The 22018-nt window shown below is 43.6% G+C and overlaps 1 protein-coding gene across 5 annotated transcripts in view; it reads left to right on the top strand.

The window, feature by feature from the left end:
- The window catches only part of LOC119009362 (growth arrest-specific protein 7-like), a 59082-nt gene that overhangs the window by 4915 nt on the left and 32149 nt on the right, over positions 1 to 22018 (top strand). For 2 of the 5 annotated variants that reach the window (XM_037080519.1, XM_037080522.1), the window contains exon 2: positions 18444 to 18558. In XM_037080519.1, the coding sequence (XP_036936414.1) occupies positions 18444 to 18558 (115 nt within the window). Of the gene's footprint in view, positions 1 to 18440; positions 18559 to 22018 lie in introns of those variants that run through there. The other 3 variants (XM_037080518.1, XM_037080520.1, XM_037080523.1) reach the window with 2 other exon arrangements.

The raw sequence follows: 22018 nt of genomic DNA, 5'->3' as shown, positions 1-22018 counted from the left end.
TGCTCTGTTACTCCATCATTCCATGGAGCAATGTCCTATTACAGTGTGACATTTTTATCGCCTTCATGCGATTCAGGGGCACTTCAGCTCTTACCTACGTCACAGAGGATAGATGTTCACCTTACTTAGCCTCAGTTTTCTGACAGCAGGATATCTCCAGCGCTCAGAAATGAATAACACGTTTGCTTTTGGGTTTGAAACGGGGGACAGCTGATTTCCACTGACGTATTTCCACCCTTATGTAGTTTATTTTTGTTTTTAACAACAGCTATAAAACTATTAGAAGATTGATCCAGGTCAGTAAACTCACCGAAGATTGATGTGATAGGTGGGATGGCTTCAGTGCAGCAGCAGACGGACAAAGTTCTGTGTCCCTCACAGCCGCCCGGTCTCTAAAAGTCTCTTGGCATTATACAGTAATTACAGTCTGTATCCTGCAGCGCGTGATTAAAACCCCACCGTGTATGGCGGCTGCGTTTGCCGTTAAAGATAAATGCTCGACGTTTAGGTTTCCATAGAAGCTCACTCCTGCCAAGTAAAGAAAAAGAAAGAATAATTGAAATAAAAGCACAGTCTGACTGTGTCAACCAAAATGTCAAACATGCCCTTCACTGTGAGGACTCTTCTTCGTCATTATGATAATAACTGAAGCGTCTTTGGGGTTTGGACAGTTGGTTGGACAAAAAAAGCTATTTGAACAACTCACTTTGGGCTCGGGGAAATAAAGCTGAGCATTTATGGACATTTTGTTGAATCAGTTCTTGATGAAAGTCATCTGCAGACTACACGTTAATGAAAACAGTAGTTGCAGCCCTAATTGCAACATAGCAAATCCAAATTAAGAAACACAAGGTCACATGTTGTACTTACTAAATACCTATTGTGAAATGCTATTGCAGTACTATTACTGTACATTGTAAAGCTCATAATGTTGCACACGTATAGTTTTGAATCACCACGACGGGAGGCCTGTTATTGAGGCAGTGCAACAGCCAGGGCAAAAAAGCAGCGCTCTGACAGCTCGGTGTTGTCCTGACCTTGAGATTCCTCGTCCTCGTCTGTGTGGTGTTTTGGTGCCCGCTGCAGAGAACACACTCCACAGGTGGGAGCAGAGGAACAAACAGGCGGGAGGCTCATCTGAATCAGGCCGTGCGAAGACAGCTGTTGGTTTACTGGTTGAAATTGGGTCTTAGATTCAGATTCACTTTGCTGCCTTTTTGGAGATAAACAGTTGTGGCAAATGCCCAGAAATGATGAAATAAGGTGGAATGTACTGGTCAGCAGAGGTGTTTAACCAGAATGTGCATTTAGTGTGGCTACAGCCATGAGTGACTCTGACAGGATCTCTTGTCCACAGCTGCCTCATACCGTATGAAACTTTCTCCTCCGCTTCATTAACCGGCTGCGGCGTCTGACGGCAGCGCGACACATAAGTTAATAAATCTGCAGCGTCTGATGCGAGAAGACACACAGCCGACCACTGTGTTTACCTTCATTAAATCATCTGCAGGCGACACCAACCGCACACACACCACGTGGCTCCTCTGCAGCTCTGTATTCTGCTGTTCATGACCGAGACAGTGAATTGCTGGAGCTTATTAATTAATGTGTCCTGCCACCTTTGTTGGTTTCATATTTTATTCCTTCTTCTTCTTCTTCTTATTAGTATAATTGTTATTATCATTATTATTATTTCTGTAGTCGTTGTTATTAAATGCCAAAAACCAACCCCCATGGCGCTGTGCGATCGTGGCGCTCTGCACCGTCCAGACAACAATATGACTTCCTGCAGAGACGTCTCCTTTCATTAAGACATTGTTTTCCTGACTCACTGTGATTGGCTCAGCTGTCTCTGAACGATAAGACCAGTGATGTGACTGCTGAGAGAGCTCACTCGCACTCCACCTCACTCGCTCTCCACCTCACTCGCACTCCACCTCACTCGCTCTCCACCTCACTCGCACTCCACCTCACTCACTCTTTGGCACTTTGCATCATTGCACATGCAATAAGCAAAACAGTTGATGCACCCAGGACTTTGTTCTGATTCCTGCCCAATTGAAATAGTGTGCAATATCTCATACTGTTGACTGGAAGTCAGTTTAACTATAAGTACATGTATTTGACATCTACATTATATTAGTATACAGTTTTGTTTTCCTACTCAGCAGTAAACCTTGTTCTGATATTAATCGCCGCTAACTTTTCTTTGCTCTTTTTTTGAATGTTCTAACTCTGAAGTGATTTGATTTAATTTTTTGATTAAAAAAAATCCATATAAACTGATACTAGATTAAGGCTGCTTGACACGTTCGGCCTGCTGTAAGGTTTCATTTAGTCTTCCAGAGGTGTTCCAGCAGTTTTAATTAATAGGAAAATGTATGCTGAAGTGTATGAGTTTTTTATATTTATATATTATGAGGTATTAATGGTTTAAAATATGTAGAATAATTATTAATTATTATCTATTATTATTATTGATCAATAAATGGAACTTGGGATCCTAGAGAGCCCTGAGATGTAGCAATTAAAGGAACCTAGTGAGATTATCCTGGAAATACATTTTTCTCCATTTTGAAATCAGTCTTACAGAGGAGAAAACAACTTGGATCAGTCTTAGAAAACGTATCACCAGAATGTATTCTTTGCCTCTCGGGGCTTCTGTATAGCAGCGCTGTGCATCTAAACCATATGATACAATAGGTGCCTGCTTTTCACCCCGTTGGTTCACCATTTCTGTTCTGCCCTCTGCGGGAAAAAATGGCTTGCTCGCTGACTTACATTACTGAAGACATCACATCAGCTGCTGCTGGGACTGATACGACGAGATGGTCCGTCACAGAGAAAAGTCATGCGGGGGCCGTAATAAAACCAGTTTAAATCACTGAAGCTGTGACACACACTGGGTTATAGCCTTTAACGAGTGCTTGGAGGGCAGTAACACACTCGTGTTGCTCTGAGGCTACATTTGACATCCCCGTAACAGCTCAGGGCTCCCCTACAAGTGTTGAACTATCAACATGGCCAGTTAACATGTAATAGAAACCCTGCAGCTGGGCCTGCCAGGGGCCATCTGGAGGGGACTCCCCCCACACTCCCTCCACGTGGATGCAATGTGTCGAGTGCGGGTTGCCACGTATTGCGCAGTCAAGTGTGACTTTTTTCTTCCACTTGACGAGACCAGTAATTGAAGTCAATTTGAAAATGACGTAATGTTGATTTTTTTTCTCCCCCCCTAATATTGATATTGGTGTCACATTATTATAACATCGTGTATTGCTGCTCTCCGGTGTGAATTACAACGTGCCTCCATGTCTGTGTGTAGTCAGGGGGAACTACTGTAAGCAATTTGCAGTAGAGTTGTAAATGATGGAGAATGACTTTGTCTCCATAATGTGCTTATTATGAAACTGCAGAGCTGAGAGAGAGAGAGAGAGTGTGGGGGGGCTTCCAGCAGAGGTTTGGATGGTGATGTAGCCTGGCATAATCCCTGTAGTGGAATGTTGGGGTTCAGACCGCTGCTGCAGAGCCTCCAGCACACAGCCAGGTGCTTCCCCTGCACGCTGGAAAACCACCACCTCCTACTCCTGTGCTGACATCGTGCCAAACAAAGTCATTTCTTCCATGGAACGTACTATCAACGAAATATCAGCCGAGTGACTGTGAAGCACTGAGGCGCTCCAGAAAGCACCTTGTCAACCACAATCTGTTGTTTGTTGTGATGCCGAAGAATAGGTTTGAGGTTTTCACACATCCTCTGGCGGAGCTGTCTGTGTAGAAACAATGACTCAGTACATAGCAACGGGCAGGGAAAGAGGAAGGCATTAAAAATGCCTGGTGTCAAGTGCCTGTCAGTCACTTCAGGAACCTTTAAAGTATGATTAATAGAGTAAGGCAAGATTGTTACAAGCTGTAAGTTATGGAGGCAGAGGTGTGTCCCAGCTATTTTGAGTTATAGCTGAAAAACATTAGCGCTGTTTAAGAGTAATTACAGTTATTTTCAACTTGGGCCTCATTTTCCCCTTTTTTTCCCTTCATACAGATGGAATATGGCCAAAAACTAGTGAAGTACTCCTCTGTAGTGCTCTAAGTCTTAATTTGCAGGGATCACTGGCCTGAAATATGGTTCAGAGGGCAAAGACAAACACTCTAAATTGGTGGATCAGTTCTGTTCTTAGTCTGAATCACTGGGGTTCATTCAGCTCTGATGGTCAGAGTGGAGATTAGGACTGTCAATAGCAGCTCACTGTATAAGAGTTTGTATCAGTTCACTGAGCTAATTATGTTGGCTGCTAATTTGAGAGAACGCCCACATGGAAGCCTTGCTTAGGAGGTGTTGGTGAGAGTGTGAAAATCAACTGTTGGTCTCCGATCTTTGATGTATGGCTTGGTTTTTAGTTTAAGAGCATGTCCAGACATTGTGTAGTCATTACGGAACAAATGATTTGCCTCTCTGTGGAAGGTGAGTTATTCAAATACAGCTACTGGGACTCTTGATTGCAGATGTTGAAAAACATGTTAGGAATGGTGTCACACAATTTGGACAGTCCATTTTGGTGTTTCACCCTGTTGAGCTAAGGGCTTCTTTAAAGGTCACATATTATCTCATTTTCAGGTTCATAGTTATTTTCTGGGTGTCATCTAGAAAATGTTTACAAGCTATGATGTTCAAAAAACATGAAAAGTACTGTCTGTTGCTGCAGGACCTCTACTGCTCCCTGTAGCCCTTTTTAAATAGAAAAGGTGGCATATTTGCTCCAAGGTAAGGGCAGCAATCTGCCGCCTTGTCCTTCTAAAATGCAGGCGTAATATTCCTCCTTTTCCAAAAGCCTCCAACATGTGACGTGACGTGAAGAAGTGAACAGTAACAATGAATTTGTCTTCAAAATAAGAGCCTTACATTGCACCCCATTGGAGTTTAGAACTGGGCTCTTAGTGGGGGGGCTTTTAATTTGAAAGTAGCGACCGTTCGTAGCTTGCCACTAAAACAACAAGCTAAGACAACCAAACAGCTACAGAGACCGAGGAGACGCTAGTATCTCCTGGATCTCAGCAGCTTTCCAGTTGCTCATCTTGACGTCCGCGAATGAAATGATGGACTGACTGCTGTGATCAGCTGTTTCCTGGTTTTAAAACTCCCCGGCTGGGGGTCGCACAACGGTGCACATCATCGACACCTCCGCCCATCTCACGCAATTACCGGCACATTGACGGCTCAGATTAAGTTAGCAGTCGAGGCGGAAATAAGTGCACCCTCCAGGCGGCAAATTGGCGGACCAAAACAGGTCCCCAATTTACTGCCCTCTGTCTAAATCCATGGACCTAGCTTCAAAAAGGACGACCAAATTTCTGTCCGGTATAAAAACAGCTTGTGATAGCTGGATAACTGGATTGGTCAGCTCTCACAGGCCTGAGCAGGGAACACCCACCTTGTTTCTACATCAGTTCTGCCATTGTTTTTTGCAACCATGGCCTTTCCTGAGTGTGGTGAAGGGTGGTGACTGTACCAACCGACCCGTCCCAAAGTTCTGACGGCTCATTTAAATCCACAATTTGTGACTATGGGGTTGTGGGTGGATTTAGCATTTTGATACTTTTACAGTATTTTTGTAGCACCTTGACCTGGAACCTTTTAAGTGTGATGACTTAAGGGTAAGCAAAGACACCCACTGATACAAGAAACCCCCAGCTCATGTCCATGGTTGGCATATACGCTTAATGAACTTTGAGCTGTTAGCATAGTCTGGTACAACTCTGGCGTAACTGCTACCTCACTGAACCGTTCTACCGTTGGATCTGAAGATCCATTTAATCCACTTCAGGAAAACCCTGAGCTACTGAAGCTCATCACTTTGGGCAGCAACTCAGTTCCCAGTCTGAAATTTTCTGTACCATGTACCATCACACTGTAAACTGCTGCAGTGCACCCTGAAGGTCACACATTGATGAAACCAGCAGAACTACATCATTAATGTTAAATCTGATACAAGAACTTTGTCCCCAGTGAACATCAGAATATTACGTACATTCACATGCTTGGTGCTTTGAGAAGAATGGGGGACCATGGGACATTTGAAGGGGGAAATCCAGATCAGGTGGGAAAACCCGGTTTCAGTGCGACCACAGAAGTCTACCAGTAGTTATTTCCCAACAGTATACACACAGTCTTAACCACTGGCATGCATGCTCAAGAATTAGGCTGCATCTCTTTGAAAGAGGAGGATAGTGTGCATTAGGCTTAAAGCTGACCTGACTCATGTGGACACAACCAGGACGTCTGGAGTTGCAAAACCCTGCAATCGCTATCAACTGGTCACGGCGAGAAATACATTATTCACTGCGGAGTGCTCAGCGAGTTTAGTACTTGAGTGTAAAGCGTACCATATCAGATCTTGAGAACATAAGCAGGCCTGTGACGATAAGATCTGCACACTGTAGAGCACGCGCCTTCATGTGCAGTGCTGTAACTGTATGGCTGAAGTAGAAGCTTGGACAAGGCTTGAGAAAGTCACGTAAAGTGGATGGGGCGGGATTGGAACAAAACATTCTTTGTTAGCCATACTGACCATGCCAGCCTGCACACGCTCACGCCAGCATGCATGAAACCAGCGCTGAGGCAGTCAGCAGTCACCGATGACAGTTTGTGTGAACATATGTGCTCATGCGCTGCATACATGTGCGACCGAGTGCATGCTCGCGCAGGCATGTGCATCCCTCCCCGTCTCCGAGTGTCTGAAGTGTCTCCATGTGGGAATGCGGCTCCGCTTCAGACTCCCACATCTGCCCAAAACCAAAACAATGTCTCCCAAATAAAGATACGCTCCACAGCCCCCATCGCTCTCTCCCCGTCTCACTCTGTCTCTCTCTATGGACTCCTTCATTCTTTCACTCCTCCTCCTCCTCCTCCTCCATTCACTCCAGCTCAGTCTCTCCGTATCTTGACGCATTCTTCTCTCTAGGTCTTGTAGTTTGCGGCCAGAGTACATGTGAGAAATTTCTCCCCGACTGTATTTCTCACACGAGGCCTGAACGCCCACTGAGTGATCCCAGAGGCTCTCGACTCGGCTTCAGACCTCCCGGGAACGAGGTTAGCGTCACAGTTTTGGCCGAGGCCTGTTGATAACAGGCCGCAACTACAGACGTGCCATGTAAATAGCTTCAGCTACCTCAGAACTGAGGCTCAAATTGTCCTGTCAGTATATGTCATTGGTTCCTACAGCACGGACACTCTTCTCTTGTTGTTTAAGCCTTTGGATGTACAGGATAAAACTTGATACATTTCAAATTATTACAACTTTTTCCATAAAAGTAGAGGGAAAGCAGGATACAGTACACTCACGAGGGCTATATTGTTATAATGCTGATTATATGTATTTGCTGATTAATCAATCTGTCATTTAGGTTGCTCTATAATTAGATATAGTTAGTCAGACAAAAGTGAAAAATTATCATCACAGTTCCTTAAAGCCCAAGATGATGATGAGATATATATATATGAGTATAATATAATATAATATAATATAGTATAATATAGTATATATATATATATATATATATGTATATATATTTTGTAGAAAACGTTTATATTAATTGTCTCTCAGTGGGTAATGAAATTATAGCCAATGAATAGAGCCTCTAATACGAAGCTAAATTTATTGAGTTAATAACTACAGCGTCTACACACTTTGATACAGTAGGTGGCAATATGCTCCTTTAAAGCTGGTTTGCCATCAGAAGAAGAGGAAGAATGCAGTGTAGGCTTCACGGCCGGGCATGTGATCGCTGACAAATGTTACAGTTCCAGAGGGAGACAACACGATGGCAATGGAAGGTTTAATCAATTCTCTTAGCTTTCTACATCTTAGCCTTTCCTGTCCTCAGCTGTGCATGAACAACAGGTTAGGAACTTCATTAAGACACAAGATGTGAAATGATTGGTTCTTCTCGTCATCGGCCATGAAAAGCAGGTAATTATCCATTATAGGTATTGGCTGAAAAAAATCCAAACCACCGTCCTTTTTTTTTTTTTTAAGGTATATTTTTTTGGCCTTTATCAGCTTTATTGATAGAACAGCTTAAGTTACGACAGGAGAGAGGATGAGAGAGAGGGGGAGTGACACGCAGCAAAAGGCGCGAGGCCGGGACTCGAACCCGGGGCTGCTGCAGCGACAGGACAAAGCCTCTGTACATGGGACGCCTGCTACACCCACTGAGCCAAACGGCATTTTTAAATATAACCACAACATTAACTGTCACTAGCCACCATTAACTACTGGTCGTGCATATTACAAGTTGCGAGAAGATCCAAAATGTGTGTGATCTCTTTTCTCCATCTTGCTGGACTTCAGGCTATGTTCCTGTGGCACGGATATGATAACTGAAATATAGATTGAGCCCCAGAGACGGAGCCTGTTCATTCCTGTGGAAGCTGCTGGGTTGCGCGTGAGGCAAAAAAAGCTCGACTCCCTGATTTCAGAATGACATTTTTGAAAAAAAATTAAAGAGATTTAAATATATCATCATTTCAGAGTAAACCATTCAGAGCTCCGTGTTGAGCTGAGAACTAAACTTGAGCTTCAACAGGTATCAGATTTGTATTAATCAGTGACAGCGACAGCACATCGTAGTGATTAAGTGATGTATTGTGACAGTGTCTTTTCTCACAGACACTAGCATCAGCATTTGCGTGTGAACTTCCCGGTAACCCGGAGATATGCCGGTGTTGCCACAGAAAAGGAAGGTGGAGGTATTTCGGAGGGAATAATAGGAAACAGACACTTCCCCTGTCCGTCACACCTCTGTTCCTCTGACACGACGAGGGAGGAGAAGAAGCGAGCAGGGGAGAAAAACATCACAGTCCGCATTCACCGTGTGCCTCGACACTACTGAGCAGAAGCTGCAGACTCGAGACGGCCCACCCTCTCGCATCATGAGGAGACTCGTGTGTGACTGTGTGCTCGCTTGTGGCTGTTTACAGCTCTGCTCCAGTATGTATACAGCTGGAATTTGTTTGGTTTCTCCTCAAGGCGCGCACGCCCGTACACAGTATGAAACGTCTGAACCGTGTAGCTGTGCCACCCTCATTTTGAAATGAAGTGAAGACCTGATTAGGTTCACACTGAAAACATCTTGCAGGTATCCCTAGGGTCTTATTTGGACACTTTCCTCTTAGGTAATAAGGACTGAAGCGGAATTTGATCAAGCAGTCGCTCGGGGAGCTCACAGGTTGTTCATAGAGGGAGCAACGGAGCATCAGTAACAGTGGATCGGTTGCAAATGGTAAAAACCTTGTGAAAGATGTTTAATATCACCTTCTTCACTGATTAGGCAGGCTTACATACATACATTTTTCTGGTGTTATTTGTATAGGCGTTCTTCGAGTGCAGTGGTAGAGAGAGTTGATGTTGGGAGAGGGTTCGGGTGGCTGGACCAGGAGTCCACTGTTTGACTTTGGAAGGTATCTTGCCTTATTCGCTTAGGTATGTTACGTAGTCATTTAAACCCAGAGATCGGATCCTTTTCTAAACCTGTTTTGGTGGCTTAACCTAAACAAGCTGTGAACATTTCACGATGTTTAACAGTGCAGAATTCACAATGTGTCTAAATATGTGAAATATCTCTCAGCAAGCTATATTTTGAAAGTGTATAACACAATAGATACAGAACTGCCACTAGAGAGTCACAGTTTGAAGTTTAAAGCCGCAGACTGAGCTGCTGTATCTGTCTGGTTGAGGCTGAGACTGTGTAGCTGACACAAATAGCGAACTACACCGATCGCAGCATTCTGTCTGTCCTGACATAAATGATGTCCATAGATGTTCCCCTATGGGTAGCTAGGGATCGACTTCAGAGTGCACCATCTGACGGAACCAGCGCAAATTTGTTTTGGCCTAACCATGTTCACAGTTGAGTGTGGAAGAGTCACCTGTGCTCGCACTCTGGGGTCAAAGTCACAGAACACACAGAGGGCAAAAAATTCTAGACATTCTTGTATTTTCGTCAGGACGTCGTGAGGCGTCCAATATGTTGCTTTGGCTGTTTTTCATCTGTCCTGTGACCATCAATAAACGACTGAGCCTCTTTTTTGTTAATTATGTCTTTCGGGTTGCGATCCAACTAATCTGGCCAAATTTTGTCGACAGCCCAACGGCTACGGGACAAAAACAAAACACTTCCCGCGCCCAGTGCTCGCTTGTTAATACCGACGCCCTGCTGTGATATTGATCAGTGTAATATTACACTCTCCCCGCATGATAAGTAGATTAAACTTCATGGATGGCTGAAACGCCTTAACGGTGATAAGGACCACTGTTGTGCCTCTTAAAATGAGGTTATGTGATGAATACTGTGGTAAAAAACGGTGGCCTTCAGGTTTAAAACCTGTAGCTTGTAGCCTGCTCAGATTCATGTTCAATTGCACTGGATTGCCGGCTTATGTTTAACTACAAACTGGCAACGACGACGCAGACTTCACTGCACGATCTGATGCCGAGGGAGCCTGGCTGACCATCACTGGCGACAAACTGTACATCCTGCGATGACATGTGCGATCAACATGCTGGTGCTGACACGTTTTATTGCAAAGAAAATAACTGCGATCCATTGTCACTGTTATGAATCATGCTTTGTCAGTGTTTGGTGCCGAATTCACCTGCAGGATCATCTGGAGTATAAAACTACACGAGCTGCATAAAGACCTTGTTTTTCACGCGGCCTCCGATGCTGTCCCGTAGGATCGCTCCCACATCATCAGCAGCTCGCGTTCATGTTTCAGGAACCCTCTCCTCCTCTGTATCCTTCCAGCTGGAAACTGGACAGCTGCTCTTACAGACCTTGACCCCTACACACTCGCCTCTTCCTGAATCCAGATGTTTCCCCGGGGGTCACCAGAGGTCAATTTTAGTTGAAGTCACAGCGACATGGCATCAAAAAGCTCCCTCACTGCTGCGCCATGCAAAATTGCACATGTCCACGCGCTGCCGCCCTCTGTCACAAGTCAGGAGGCGCTGAGTCACTCGGGCATGTGTGAGGACAGCTAAACGTTAGTCCTCTCCAGTAATCCAGGCTGTCGAAACTCTGGACCACTGAGGCTGCACATTGCTCCTCCTCCACACAGCCAGTGAGTGGGTGACCCGCGTTTCACCATCCATGTGATCGCAGACGGCGACAGTTGCATCTGATGACTCACCTTTTCAGGACAATCGGTGTCTGTGTAGAAACGCTGCGAAACTCCTGAACGCTGACGACTCAGTGTTTGGTTGTTGCTCAATGGTGGAAATATTTACCACTATAAATACTCGTTCTCCTGACTTATCAAGTTGTGTATGTTTGGTCTTTAGGGAGTGGTTTTTGGATCCAAATATTCATTTTTAATCGCTGTTTCTCTTCCCTGACCTTTAAATGATGTCATGTTTTCAATTCCCTATTGTGAAGTCAATTATGCCACATTTGTTTTTACCAGTCAGAAAATGCCCTGTGTTTGAACTTCAGAAGTATTCACGAGTGCAGGTCTGAGCTGAGGCTGTTAAAATCAAGGTGAAAGGCTAACAATCAAGTTTACTACACTGTTGTTATTCTGTGACTGACCTCAGAGCGAGGCTGGCTATTTATTTAAAAGCATTTTCCAAAGGGATTTAACAAATTATTCTTGGTTTTCCAGGCAGAGAGCCAGTGTCACTGAAATAGAGAGACCATGAGGTATTTTATTTTCCATAATAAGAGATGCTGTGTGAGTTTGGGGATGTGTGGGAAATGTCTATAATCTGAGAAAGAAAGGGCTGGGATCTGTTTATAATACCAGGAAGACCATTGAAGTATTCGGTTTCTTCTTTTTTAGCATCGTAAACATTTGACATACTACAGTTCTTCTGCAGCCACAACACTGTGAAGCAAAGATGATTAAAGGAATTGTTCAAATATCCTCAGGAATATTACCAATGTACAAACCAATGATTGGATTCAGCGGGTAGATATTAAATAACTGGAATCATGATTTTGACCTCTGTAATTAATTAGTTTTTGTGTTGAAGTATCCATTTTTGAACTTAGAGGGCCCCTTTTTAAACGATCTATGGTGCCTGGTCTAAGGCACATGGTGTAAGTGCAGTCAGGGCGCGTGCAGGTCAGAGTTGCTAGTAAGATCGTCTGGGTTGCTATCAGCAGATCATCTGGGCACAAAGGAAGGCGCACAGCAGAAGGGTTGTATTTAGCTTCATTGTCGTCTAGGCCAGGAGAAAATGTGCGCTCTGGGTGGGCGGGCCACCACCACTGGGCGACCAATCAGAGCATCATGTCCCATTCCTTTTAGGAGCCAGGTGTGGCTCTTAAAGGGAATGGGAGAAAAGCATTGCTATTAAACAGTGGCACTCGTCTTCACAGAGGGAAAGGGATGTGATCATCTGTCCATTCAACAACACTATTTGACTGCATATGAAAAAAAAAACAACACTGATATTAAACAGAGGTGGAGGAGCACTGCTGCTTCCCTCTGTGAATCTCAGTTTGTGGATCAGATGGGATGGGATCATAAAAAGTCATCCTGATCAATAACAGGTGTGATGAGAGGATGAAATACATCCTTGATGAGGAACATATTAATGACATTACCTGCAGCGATCCTCCAGCAGCAGGAAAGATATGGGTATCTCTACATAGAAACAGCTGATAAACTTTATTGATTATTTAAAAACTCCTCACTCTTTTGGTTTACTGCTCAACTTCAACTCATCTCTACCATATTTAGTGGCTAGTTGCTAACTAGTTGCTTGTTGCCAGCCTGCTGTTTGGCATTGGGAATTTGTGTGTACAGTAGATTTATTGGAGCCTGTTCACTCCAACAAACCTAACCTTCAGTTTCCTGCGTGTGGTGGGCCTGATCTCAAACCTGAACAATGCTTCACATTACACTAAATCTGTTGATTCTTTTGTAACAAAAAATCATTGATAGGAGCAGCTCCGTATTAAATAAACTCATACATCACCGGAACAAACAGACACCATGTTTTTTTACACAGAAAAAGACGTTGATGTAGAACTTTTTTTTTTTTTAATTCACAAGAAAGTCCCAAATAATGAAGAATTAGTCAGAGACAGCTCACTAAAATGAGACATTTGTTGAGGGAGTCTGGGGACAAAGAAGTAGCCTATATCCGTTACAGTAAAATCTAAACAGTTCCTAACAGTCACCGTGTTGTTCTGTATTTTTGCCTGAATGTTGCAGCCATTTCTGTTTCATCGCTGACGTTTTTTATGACTGCCTTTATGACTTCTGAGTGACGGCCACATTTCCCCTTTTAGGGACAATTAGAATTTATTTTAGTCATGACAAAATCATGTAAACGTCACTTGTGAGTCACTCACAATAAAAGAACAAGGGCTGTAACAGCTGTGATGTTCCTTAATCCATCACATACGAGAGCGATATCTCCACCAACAGTAATGCCCACACACTAATTCAGCAGCGTTGAGATTCTAGCCACCACTCTCAGCACGGGATGCAGTGACGATCACAGATGCTTCATTCTTCAGTCTTTGCTACAGTAGTTTTAGAGCGACAGGTTTATGTTGTGTCATGTTGGATGTCAGCGTGTTGTGGTGGCACAGCGATGAAGATGTATTCTTTAACCACAACCACGTTTGAATTCCACTCTGGGTTTTAGTTGCATGTCACTCCTCCTCTTCTTTTTCTTCTTCTTCTTCTTCTTCTTCTTTGCTGTCAGCTTTATGCGAAAACGCCTTCAATCTTAAAAAGGTTGTTTGAAGTTGTTTTGGAAAATGTAGGAAATCATTCATCTGAGCAATCTGGACATAATTATGAAAAAAAAAACCAAAAAAAAAAAACATCCCCCTCATATTCATCATATTTAGTATCTGATGGTGACATTTTAATGAAAGCACATTTCACCAGCCCACAATCTATTGGGGAAGAAAGTGATTGCGCTCCTAGATGCTGTTATCTTTTCTGCGCGCTTCTCGAGTGACTGCTGTAATGACTAACACAGGTTGACTTGAAAAGTTCATCCCTCACGACTGGAGTAGAGACATGTCGAGCGTCTGCGGATCGCACAGACAGCAGCAGTGATTGTTGTGGTCGCTCCTCAGTCATCGCAGCCCGGGATGAGTCCTTGTGTTCTCTGCCAGGGGCTCTTCTGGCACGCTGTGAATGTGGAGCCAAAGGCAGTCTGAGGTTTAGAAGGTTAACCATCTGGAATGGTGCATTATTTAACGTTGCATATGCTGAGACAAGCTGGCTCTGAGATCCGTCACGCTACCCCACCGCCAAGGTGCTCCCATTCTCTCACTCATGTGTGTTTATTTTGATGTGCTTGACAGGACTGCCAGGTCTGTCACACACTCTGTCAGGGAGGAGAATTTAAACTCGGTGTTCGGTCGAAGCGTCGCCCCGTTTTGAAGCAGATCTGTGGGATGTTTCAAGAGACACAAACCGCCGCACGAGACTCACAAACAATTTTTTTTTTTTTTTTTTTTTTTTTGAAATTGTATCACTGGAAACGAACCACGTCAACAACCTAAATCGTCTTCACGTCCAAGATTTTTGCATATTATCTGCGTCCCACTCCCATCTGTCTGCCTGCTTCTGAGAGCCATAACTGCTTAGCTTGGAGGAAAAAACAATACTGTGGTATAATTTCACTGATAATGAACATGTGACCACACAACAGGAAGTCTGAAGGAAAGTCACCAGGAAGAGTGACCCTGGATCGGAATCTGGTTGAACCGAGGTATTTCAGCTGTTCAGGGACCAATGATGACAATACAGCCTCATGCAGGGTTGGCTCATAGAACAATGCTCGATTTTTATATGACACCTGCATGTGATGAAGTTTGCAACAGCAGCCAAAAGTCAGACATTCTTGTTGAGTTCAACAGTTATTTTTTCCCAGCAAATTCACTTCTATTTTGTTCTACATGGACACCACAGTACAAAATACGCCGTCCATAGCCGTTAATGTCCACATGACCCATCCCTAAACTCAGTAGGTGACTTTTAAAGGCAGTCATCATAGTGGTGACGGCCAAAAAGCTGGGCTTGGAAACAATGCAAAGACTGCAGCCAATGGCCAACGAGCTCATATGTTCTGTGTTTGCGTGAGAGGAGATAAGTCTCCATTCCACCAGGTGTCAGTAGTCTGTGTTCACCAATCAAAAAAGGGAAACTAGATGACTCAGGACTGCAGATTGTTATGTTAAGGCTAATGTGGTTTTTCACACTATATATAGCTACTTCTAACTGAGAATATGTCTGATAAAAAATGAATTGCAAATGGCGCCATTTAGCTGCTGGTCTCATGGGTACTACAGGGTTATACTACAGCATCAGGCTCAAGGGGCTTTCCCTTTCTTTTTCCATTTACTGTCTCATTCGATGATTGGCTTCGCTTAACAGCCAATCAGAGTGATTTCTCGCACTGACTAGTCCACCGGTGCAGGACACATAAAAAAAAACAAAAAACACTAGGGCCATGTTATGTTACTGAGTAACAGAGTAGTTGAACATTATGGGAAGCATTCATTTTTAAAGCATAAACAGTGGGAGCAGCGGAAAACAGCTGGCCACAAAAATGAGGTGAAAAATCCTCTAAAGTCCTCTGAAGTTCAGCCAGTGAGTCACATGCAAACAGATGGAAATGTATAAATCAATAAAAAAAATCAATTGTGCACATTTTTAAAAGATTACACACAGTATGTACATTCCTGTGCTTCAGAGGCCGTGGTAGTTGTATTTTGTGAAGTCGGCAAAAAGCCACACTCTCTGTTTCTGTTTTCCTCTCGTCTACTCTTTGTACTGATCTGGGTTAACCCGTTCTGACACACACAGACACGAGATATGTATCGATCCGGTTATCTCACTCTCTGAGCTCAAACAGCTATGTGTATCATCCAGAAATGTTGAGGTATTCCTGCTCTGGAACAGTGGTCTCAGAGCAGCTGGGGGCAGACTTTATTCTAATTTTGTTTTAATTTAATGGAGACTGTAGAATAGAAAAAATAAAGTCACGTGACCTTTCGCCATATTACCACAGTAAAAGTCACTGAAGAGATTGCCGATACTCCATGAACCCCTGAGCAGCTGAACATGTGGGTTCCATCAGAGAGGACATCCAGGGCCATGACACACAGAATACTGGTTCTGGATCAGTGATTTATACGACGAGACAGGAACTTTCAAGACTTGATAACCATCTTGGTTATCACCTAGACCAGAATACCTCAGGTTAACTGTGCATCCATTTCTTTGTGGTCAGTTGATTAAAAGCACATTCGTTCGGCAAAGGTTGATTTGGTAATATACAAAATCACAAAATATGCATTGAAATGATGAGGGCCTTTGGATGGTGCCTGCTTTATTATGACCAGTCCTGTGTGGCCCTCTGTGTCAACACCTGTATATTGTGAATTACACTGATGCATATCCTTAAATGAATCAGTGTTAAGCTATCTTGAATGAGATGGTACACACATTAGAGTGGATGGAAGATGGGGGGGGCAGTAGAGGCCAGCTATTCATTTTTGCCGTGGGGGCCCCCCAGTAGATCAGTCTGCTCCTGTTTTCAGCCACTTACACACTAGAGCAGTGGAGACAAATGTGTTATGGTCCATGTTCTGTGTGAAGGGCGCCATGCCTCTGCGCACACTCATGTTCTGCAGCACTTGACTCTGCTGTAACTGTAACTGTGGTTTGGCTCTGTTATTGACTTTTTTTCTATTCCATCTCTTCTTCAGAGCATAAACATGTGATCCAGTATCACTGACACGATTGGAAAGGGCTCATATTTTTCTTTAATGGCATGTTGGAGTTTATCTATAGTTTCATCCATGACTACTTTGCACTGCAGTAGGAAATTACAGCGCTATTCAAAGGCGCACGAAGGACAAATATAACAGTGACCATCGAGACCATCAAAGGGAAAACATTGCTGCCATGCTGTCAGGGACTGTGTAATTACATGCAGTCATAAGTCACCCGGGGCTGACATGGATTCATAGTCTCCAGTCCTGTGGGACCAGGGAGCTCTGGTTCTTCATCTTGTGAGGGCGGAGAATGACTTCATTCTCAGAGGTGATGCAGCTTTTACCTCTGGGGACAGTTTATCCATCCTCTGCTGTGTGTCAGTGTCTTATGATAATGAGTAGCATTCTTATTTCCCATCATCCACCCTGGTCCAGGAGAATTCAGATGTGTCAGGTTCATTCATTCCTGGCTTCCTCAATCATGCAAAAAGCTGCACTGACCCAGAGCCTCCTGCTTGGTTTAAGAACATCAAAGATTCTGCCTTGGTTGGAACTTTGTCTGGCAGTCAGGACAGCATGCTGACTCTTATCTACTGGGGCTACTCCTGACATGAAGCTACATTTAGCTTCCTGGCTTCCTAGAATATATGAATGGTATGGCTCCTTTAAGAACAAGGCAGTTTGAGTGAGTGAGTGGAGAGTGACTGTGGTTTCTAATCTAATCTAAAGCAGGGCATAGTGGTGAACTATACACTGAGTGAGCTAGTTAGACAGACCAGCACATTTGCGGCATACACTAGAGCAGTTTGATAAACTCCTTCCATATTTTCTCTTCTTTTTTGTTTAGAAAATGAATACAAAATAAATACATCAAATCTATATTGAGCATGTGTTTAGGAGCATCATGACCACAACTTCAGCGTGCTGAGAAATCGAACACTGATTGTGAAGCTGTGATTGGACAGTCTCTGTTCAGAGATGGGGCTAGTGAATGGTCATTTCTGTCTATGATGGTTGCCAAGCTGCCTCCTCCTCTCACGGTGTTGTGTTGAATCATACGTATCCTCCAGAGACTGGATTGAGTTTCATTGCACCTACTAAAACAAGCGTCTTCTAGATGCTTGAGTGACTTGGCTTGGTCCTGATATGTTACGATGTGGTGTAACTGTAGCTGATATGGAATTTCATCTGACTCTCCCAAGTCTCCAAACAGCATCTCCACAATGTGTTACAGCGGCCTCAGCCTGTTGTTTTCCCGCTAATCGGCAGCAGATGTGTGCAGCTTGCCTACATGCTCTCTTGTGTTCTCGGGCTGTGCGTTGGAGCTCGGGGTCTCAGCCCGACTGCAGAGCCGCTCTGTTGTTCTTTGTGCAGCAGTGGCGCAGCTCAGCCTGCTCTGCTATGATGTCATTGGTCGCTGGTTGTGAAATGCTTGAGGAAATGAGAACCTCATTGAACTCGAGCTGAGTGCTGCACATTTTTACTGCATCTCTTGTGTAGTCTCTTCTTCAGTGGTCCAGTTTTTTTCTTTCTTTTTTTTTTTTTGTTTTTACTTCTTTTGACTGCAGCAGTTCTGACAAATAAATCTGTGTCTTCGGATCCAATGATGTGTTTAAGTTCACCTCCAGTGTGTCGATGAGCTCATTTGTGGTCGCTAATGTTTTTGATTGCCTTTTCTGTTTTGACAGAAGACAGCATCCCTGAGTCAGCTTCCTGTCGAGGACCTCAAGGACCCCCTGCCTCCTCAGTGGAGATGCTACATGTCTCCACAAGGGCGGCGATACTACGTCAACACCACCAACAATGGTAAGAGGTGATGAAATGTAACAGCCCAAGACACATTTTGCTCTTAATAGGGATGCGTATTAATCATAATATCTGTAGGTGAACTACAGCCAGGATGTGGTTGGTGTAGCTTAGCATATAGTTGGAAAATTGAGGAAAACAGCTTAAAGATATATTTAAAAATACGCTTGCTATCACCCTGAAGCTGATTCAGTTACACAGCTTATAGCTTAACAGCTAACATGTAGAAAGAGCCATTATGAAGGGGAGTGAGAGGGGTTACCTGTCGCTAACTTATGGGGAGTTAGCGACATTAGTTTGTGACAGAAGTGTCTACAGTACTACTGCTTACAGCTGCAGTACTCACAGCCAGTGCAGGCTGGTGTTGTGCACTGTGACATAGTTTTAGAGCGTAACTGATTCTAGACAGGTTGTAAACAAGCCCCAACTGCTTGTTGTTAACATACTTCAGTGCTAAACCACAAAATCGGTCTGACTTTGTGTTTGAAGCTAAACTTACCTACTGTGCCTACTGTAGTTAACGTGCACACAGTCTTCCTGTATAGTGAGGAATTATCACCAGAATTTGCGGTTTGCTTCTGTTTGTTTGTTTCACATAAAGACTGAACCTCTTAAAACAAAAAGCTCAAACGCGTGTCTGTGAGATCACTCCTGAGACTCTCCGACACACGTGCTTCGAAACGTTCATTTACCAGATTTAATCTGTTGCCTCGCACAAACAGATTTCCCCAGCTACACCTTGGATTAAGAATCAAACATCGTTTTTCATTAGAAATGTTCCGTGGTGGAGCTTGTATTTATCAGAAGAAAAAAGACACCTGAGCAACTTCATCAGTCGGTAATGGAGTTAAACTTCCATTTTGTCGGCACAGCAGGGATGGTACCAGTGAGAGACAGGGGGCGTGGAGGAACTGATGCTGCTGATAGTGCCTTGTTTCTGTCAACACAATCGCCACTCAGTGTCTCCCTGTGCACACACAAACGCACACACACACACACATGCACACACACTGGCACAGAAACAGCTTAATGCCCTCCTCTGTTCCGCAGACATGGCAGCATAGCCTGTCTTTACTATCCCTGGGTGACCTCACTGTAAAACCTGACTGATGATACTAATATGTGGTCCTGGCAGCTCTCATGTGTCTCTGACTTCAGGATGTAATAAAGGTTTAAGGTGTACGATCACAGACACAGTGCTCACCAGTCCCACAGACGGATTGACAATTTGCCCTCCTGTAGGAACGTTTCTGCATTCTTATACTCACCAGAGTGTGGCACATCGAAACTGACCTCAGAGTGTTTCATGGCAAAATGTATGCAGCTTGGCGATGTAGGAACAACTTTCAGGGATGGATTGGTAAGCTATCATGCAATTCAGGGTATCACGAGTGCTGTTCAGGAACTGCTTCCTCATAATCTGTCTGTATTGTGCTGTTTACTCCCTCCTGGCATTTTGTTCACGGGTTTGTGCTTCATTTTATTCAGTAAGAGTTTCATTGAAAAGGGGAGGAATACACCTTACAAGAAAGTTAACATAACTTATTCAAAAGATGTATCTTATTCGAAAGATGTTTTCCTAAACCTAACCAAACTATTTGGTTGGGTTAGGTTTAGGAAAACATCTAACCTAATTGAAACCTAACCTAAACCTAACCAAACTATTTGGTTTGGTCTCCTGGGTGAAAGTCCTGTGGTTGTTTTAAGCATCCATTCACTCCGACCTCATCCTTAATGCAGAAGTTGTTGCTCTTTATTCTATGACACCTGACTTCCTCCTTTGCTGCTGTAGCACACACTTACTAATATTATATTTTTGCATCATTAGTGACAGTTTTTGGAATCTATAAAATAAAGCATTTGTCATTGTGGAGTTGTTTGAGGATAGCACCCTGGACTGTAGTGTGGACTGAACAACCGGACTGAGCCTTGCTAATAAAAGGTGGTGTTAGTCGGCTTCCATTTGAACTGTGGTGTGAAAGGAGAGCAGTCCAGCCAAAGCAGTTCATTATTATATATACAGTATATATCACGTGGTCTGTGAGTCTAGTTACAGTCATGATTAAGGATGCTTATTATCATTTGTTTATTTGTGACACCCCACAAAATAAATACGTACAGTGAGCCACACTGAAGAGCTGCACAATCACTCTCAGCCGTCAGAATTTACATGTCAATATAAAAAAAAAACTGTTACCTGTCAGTCTCTGTGACTTACAGGTCCTGCTTTATTTGTGAACCTGAAGCAAGTGACACCACGATGAAGCGAGCTACATGTGTGGAAGCACCTTTTATCTCTCAGCCGTGCCCTCAAAGTTCTGCCTCCACTGACCACACAGGCCAGTATGTCACCAGTTTGCATGGAGGATATGCGGAGTCATCATCATCATTTGAGGCCCACATGGGCTGAAACGATCTAAATCTTCTTAATCTAAAGTAAACAATCTGACACAGACAGGTTACTGCTGTACGCTAACGTTAGCTACGCAGCAGCCATACGTGTGCAGCTGACTTTAATTCACGTCATGTTTTTCAATGTAGACTAAGAGACTAACGTTACATCAGAGATGTTAGTAATTCTCCACTCTTCTGCACATTACTCTGGCGAAGAGGTTCGAAAATATGGGCTAACTTTAATCTTTGCCACCCCGTCGTGACTTGAAAAGTTGAAACAGCTGATTTTACCGCAGGCTGAAAAGTGTGGCATTCAAGTGACATCTAGTCTCGCATAGCCAGACCTCTCTCGTCTCACCCCTTTTCACTTTAACTAGTCTCAAATATATAACATGTCCACAATAGGGACAGGGCGCTGAGGTAGCCAAGCAGGCAGGATCAGAAACCATTCAGTTAATGTTGTGTTAATTAATACTGTACTTACCCATGTGACACTCTCTCAGCTAAATAATCCAGCTACACAACTATCCATCCATTCATGAAATGAAATTGCACACTTTAGGATCCTCTTTAGTAATCTGGCCAGTACAGTCACGGAGCAGCTCACCGTCCATTGTCAGTAGAACAGATTCCAATCGATGTAATCCACTCCATCACACGTTTCCAGATCTTGTGTCTTGTTAAAAGTTACTCTGTCTCACTGTAACTAATCACGTAGAGGGTGGGACAGAGAGAGGGCCCTAATGTTCACAGTTCCAATAAAGTTAAGACCAAGGATGGTTTGATGTCAACAGCGTTACATTGAAAAAAGAAATAAAACATTTAGAATATGAATATATGTGTGTGTGTGTGCGTGTGTATCAGTTGATTGATCAGATACTGGCTTTATCCTTCTAACTATATTCCTAAACACTGTCGGTTGACCACTTGTAATGGTATTACTAGATGCACTAACAGTGAGATAACATCAAAAACTATAGTCTCAATGTAAACCCTGTCAGAATCTGACAGATCTGTTGTCTTTATATGACAGGGTGTAAACTGATCATATTCCAGAAAGACAGAT

Source organism: Acanthopagrus latus, chromosome 20 (genome assembly GCF_904848185.1).
Source record: "Acanthopagrus latus isolate v.2019 chromosome 20, fAcaLat1.1, whole genome shotgun sequence".
Taxonomy (NCBI): domain Eukaryota; kingdom Metazoa; phylum Chordata; class Actinopteri; order Spariformes; family Sparidae; genus Acanthopagrus; species Acanthopagrus latus.
Note: the sequence above shows the minus strand (reverse complement) of the source record. Positions and strands in the feature narration are given on the sequence as shown.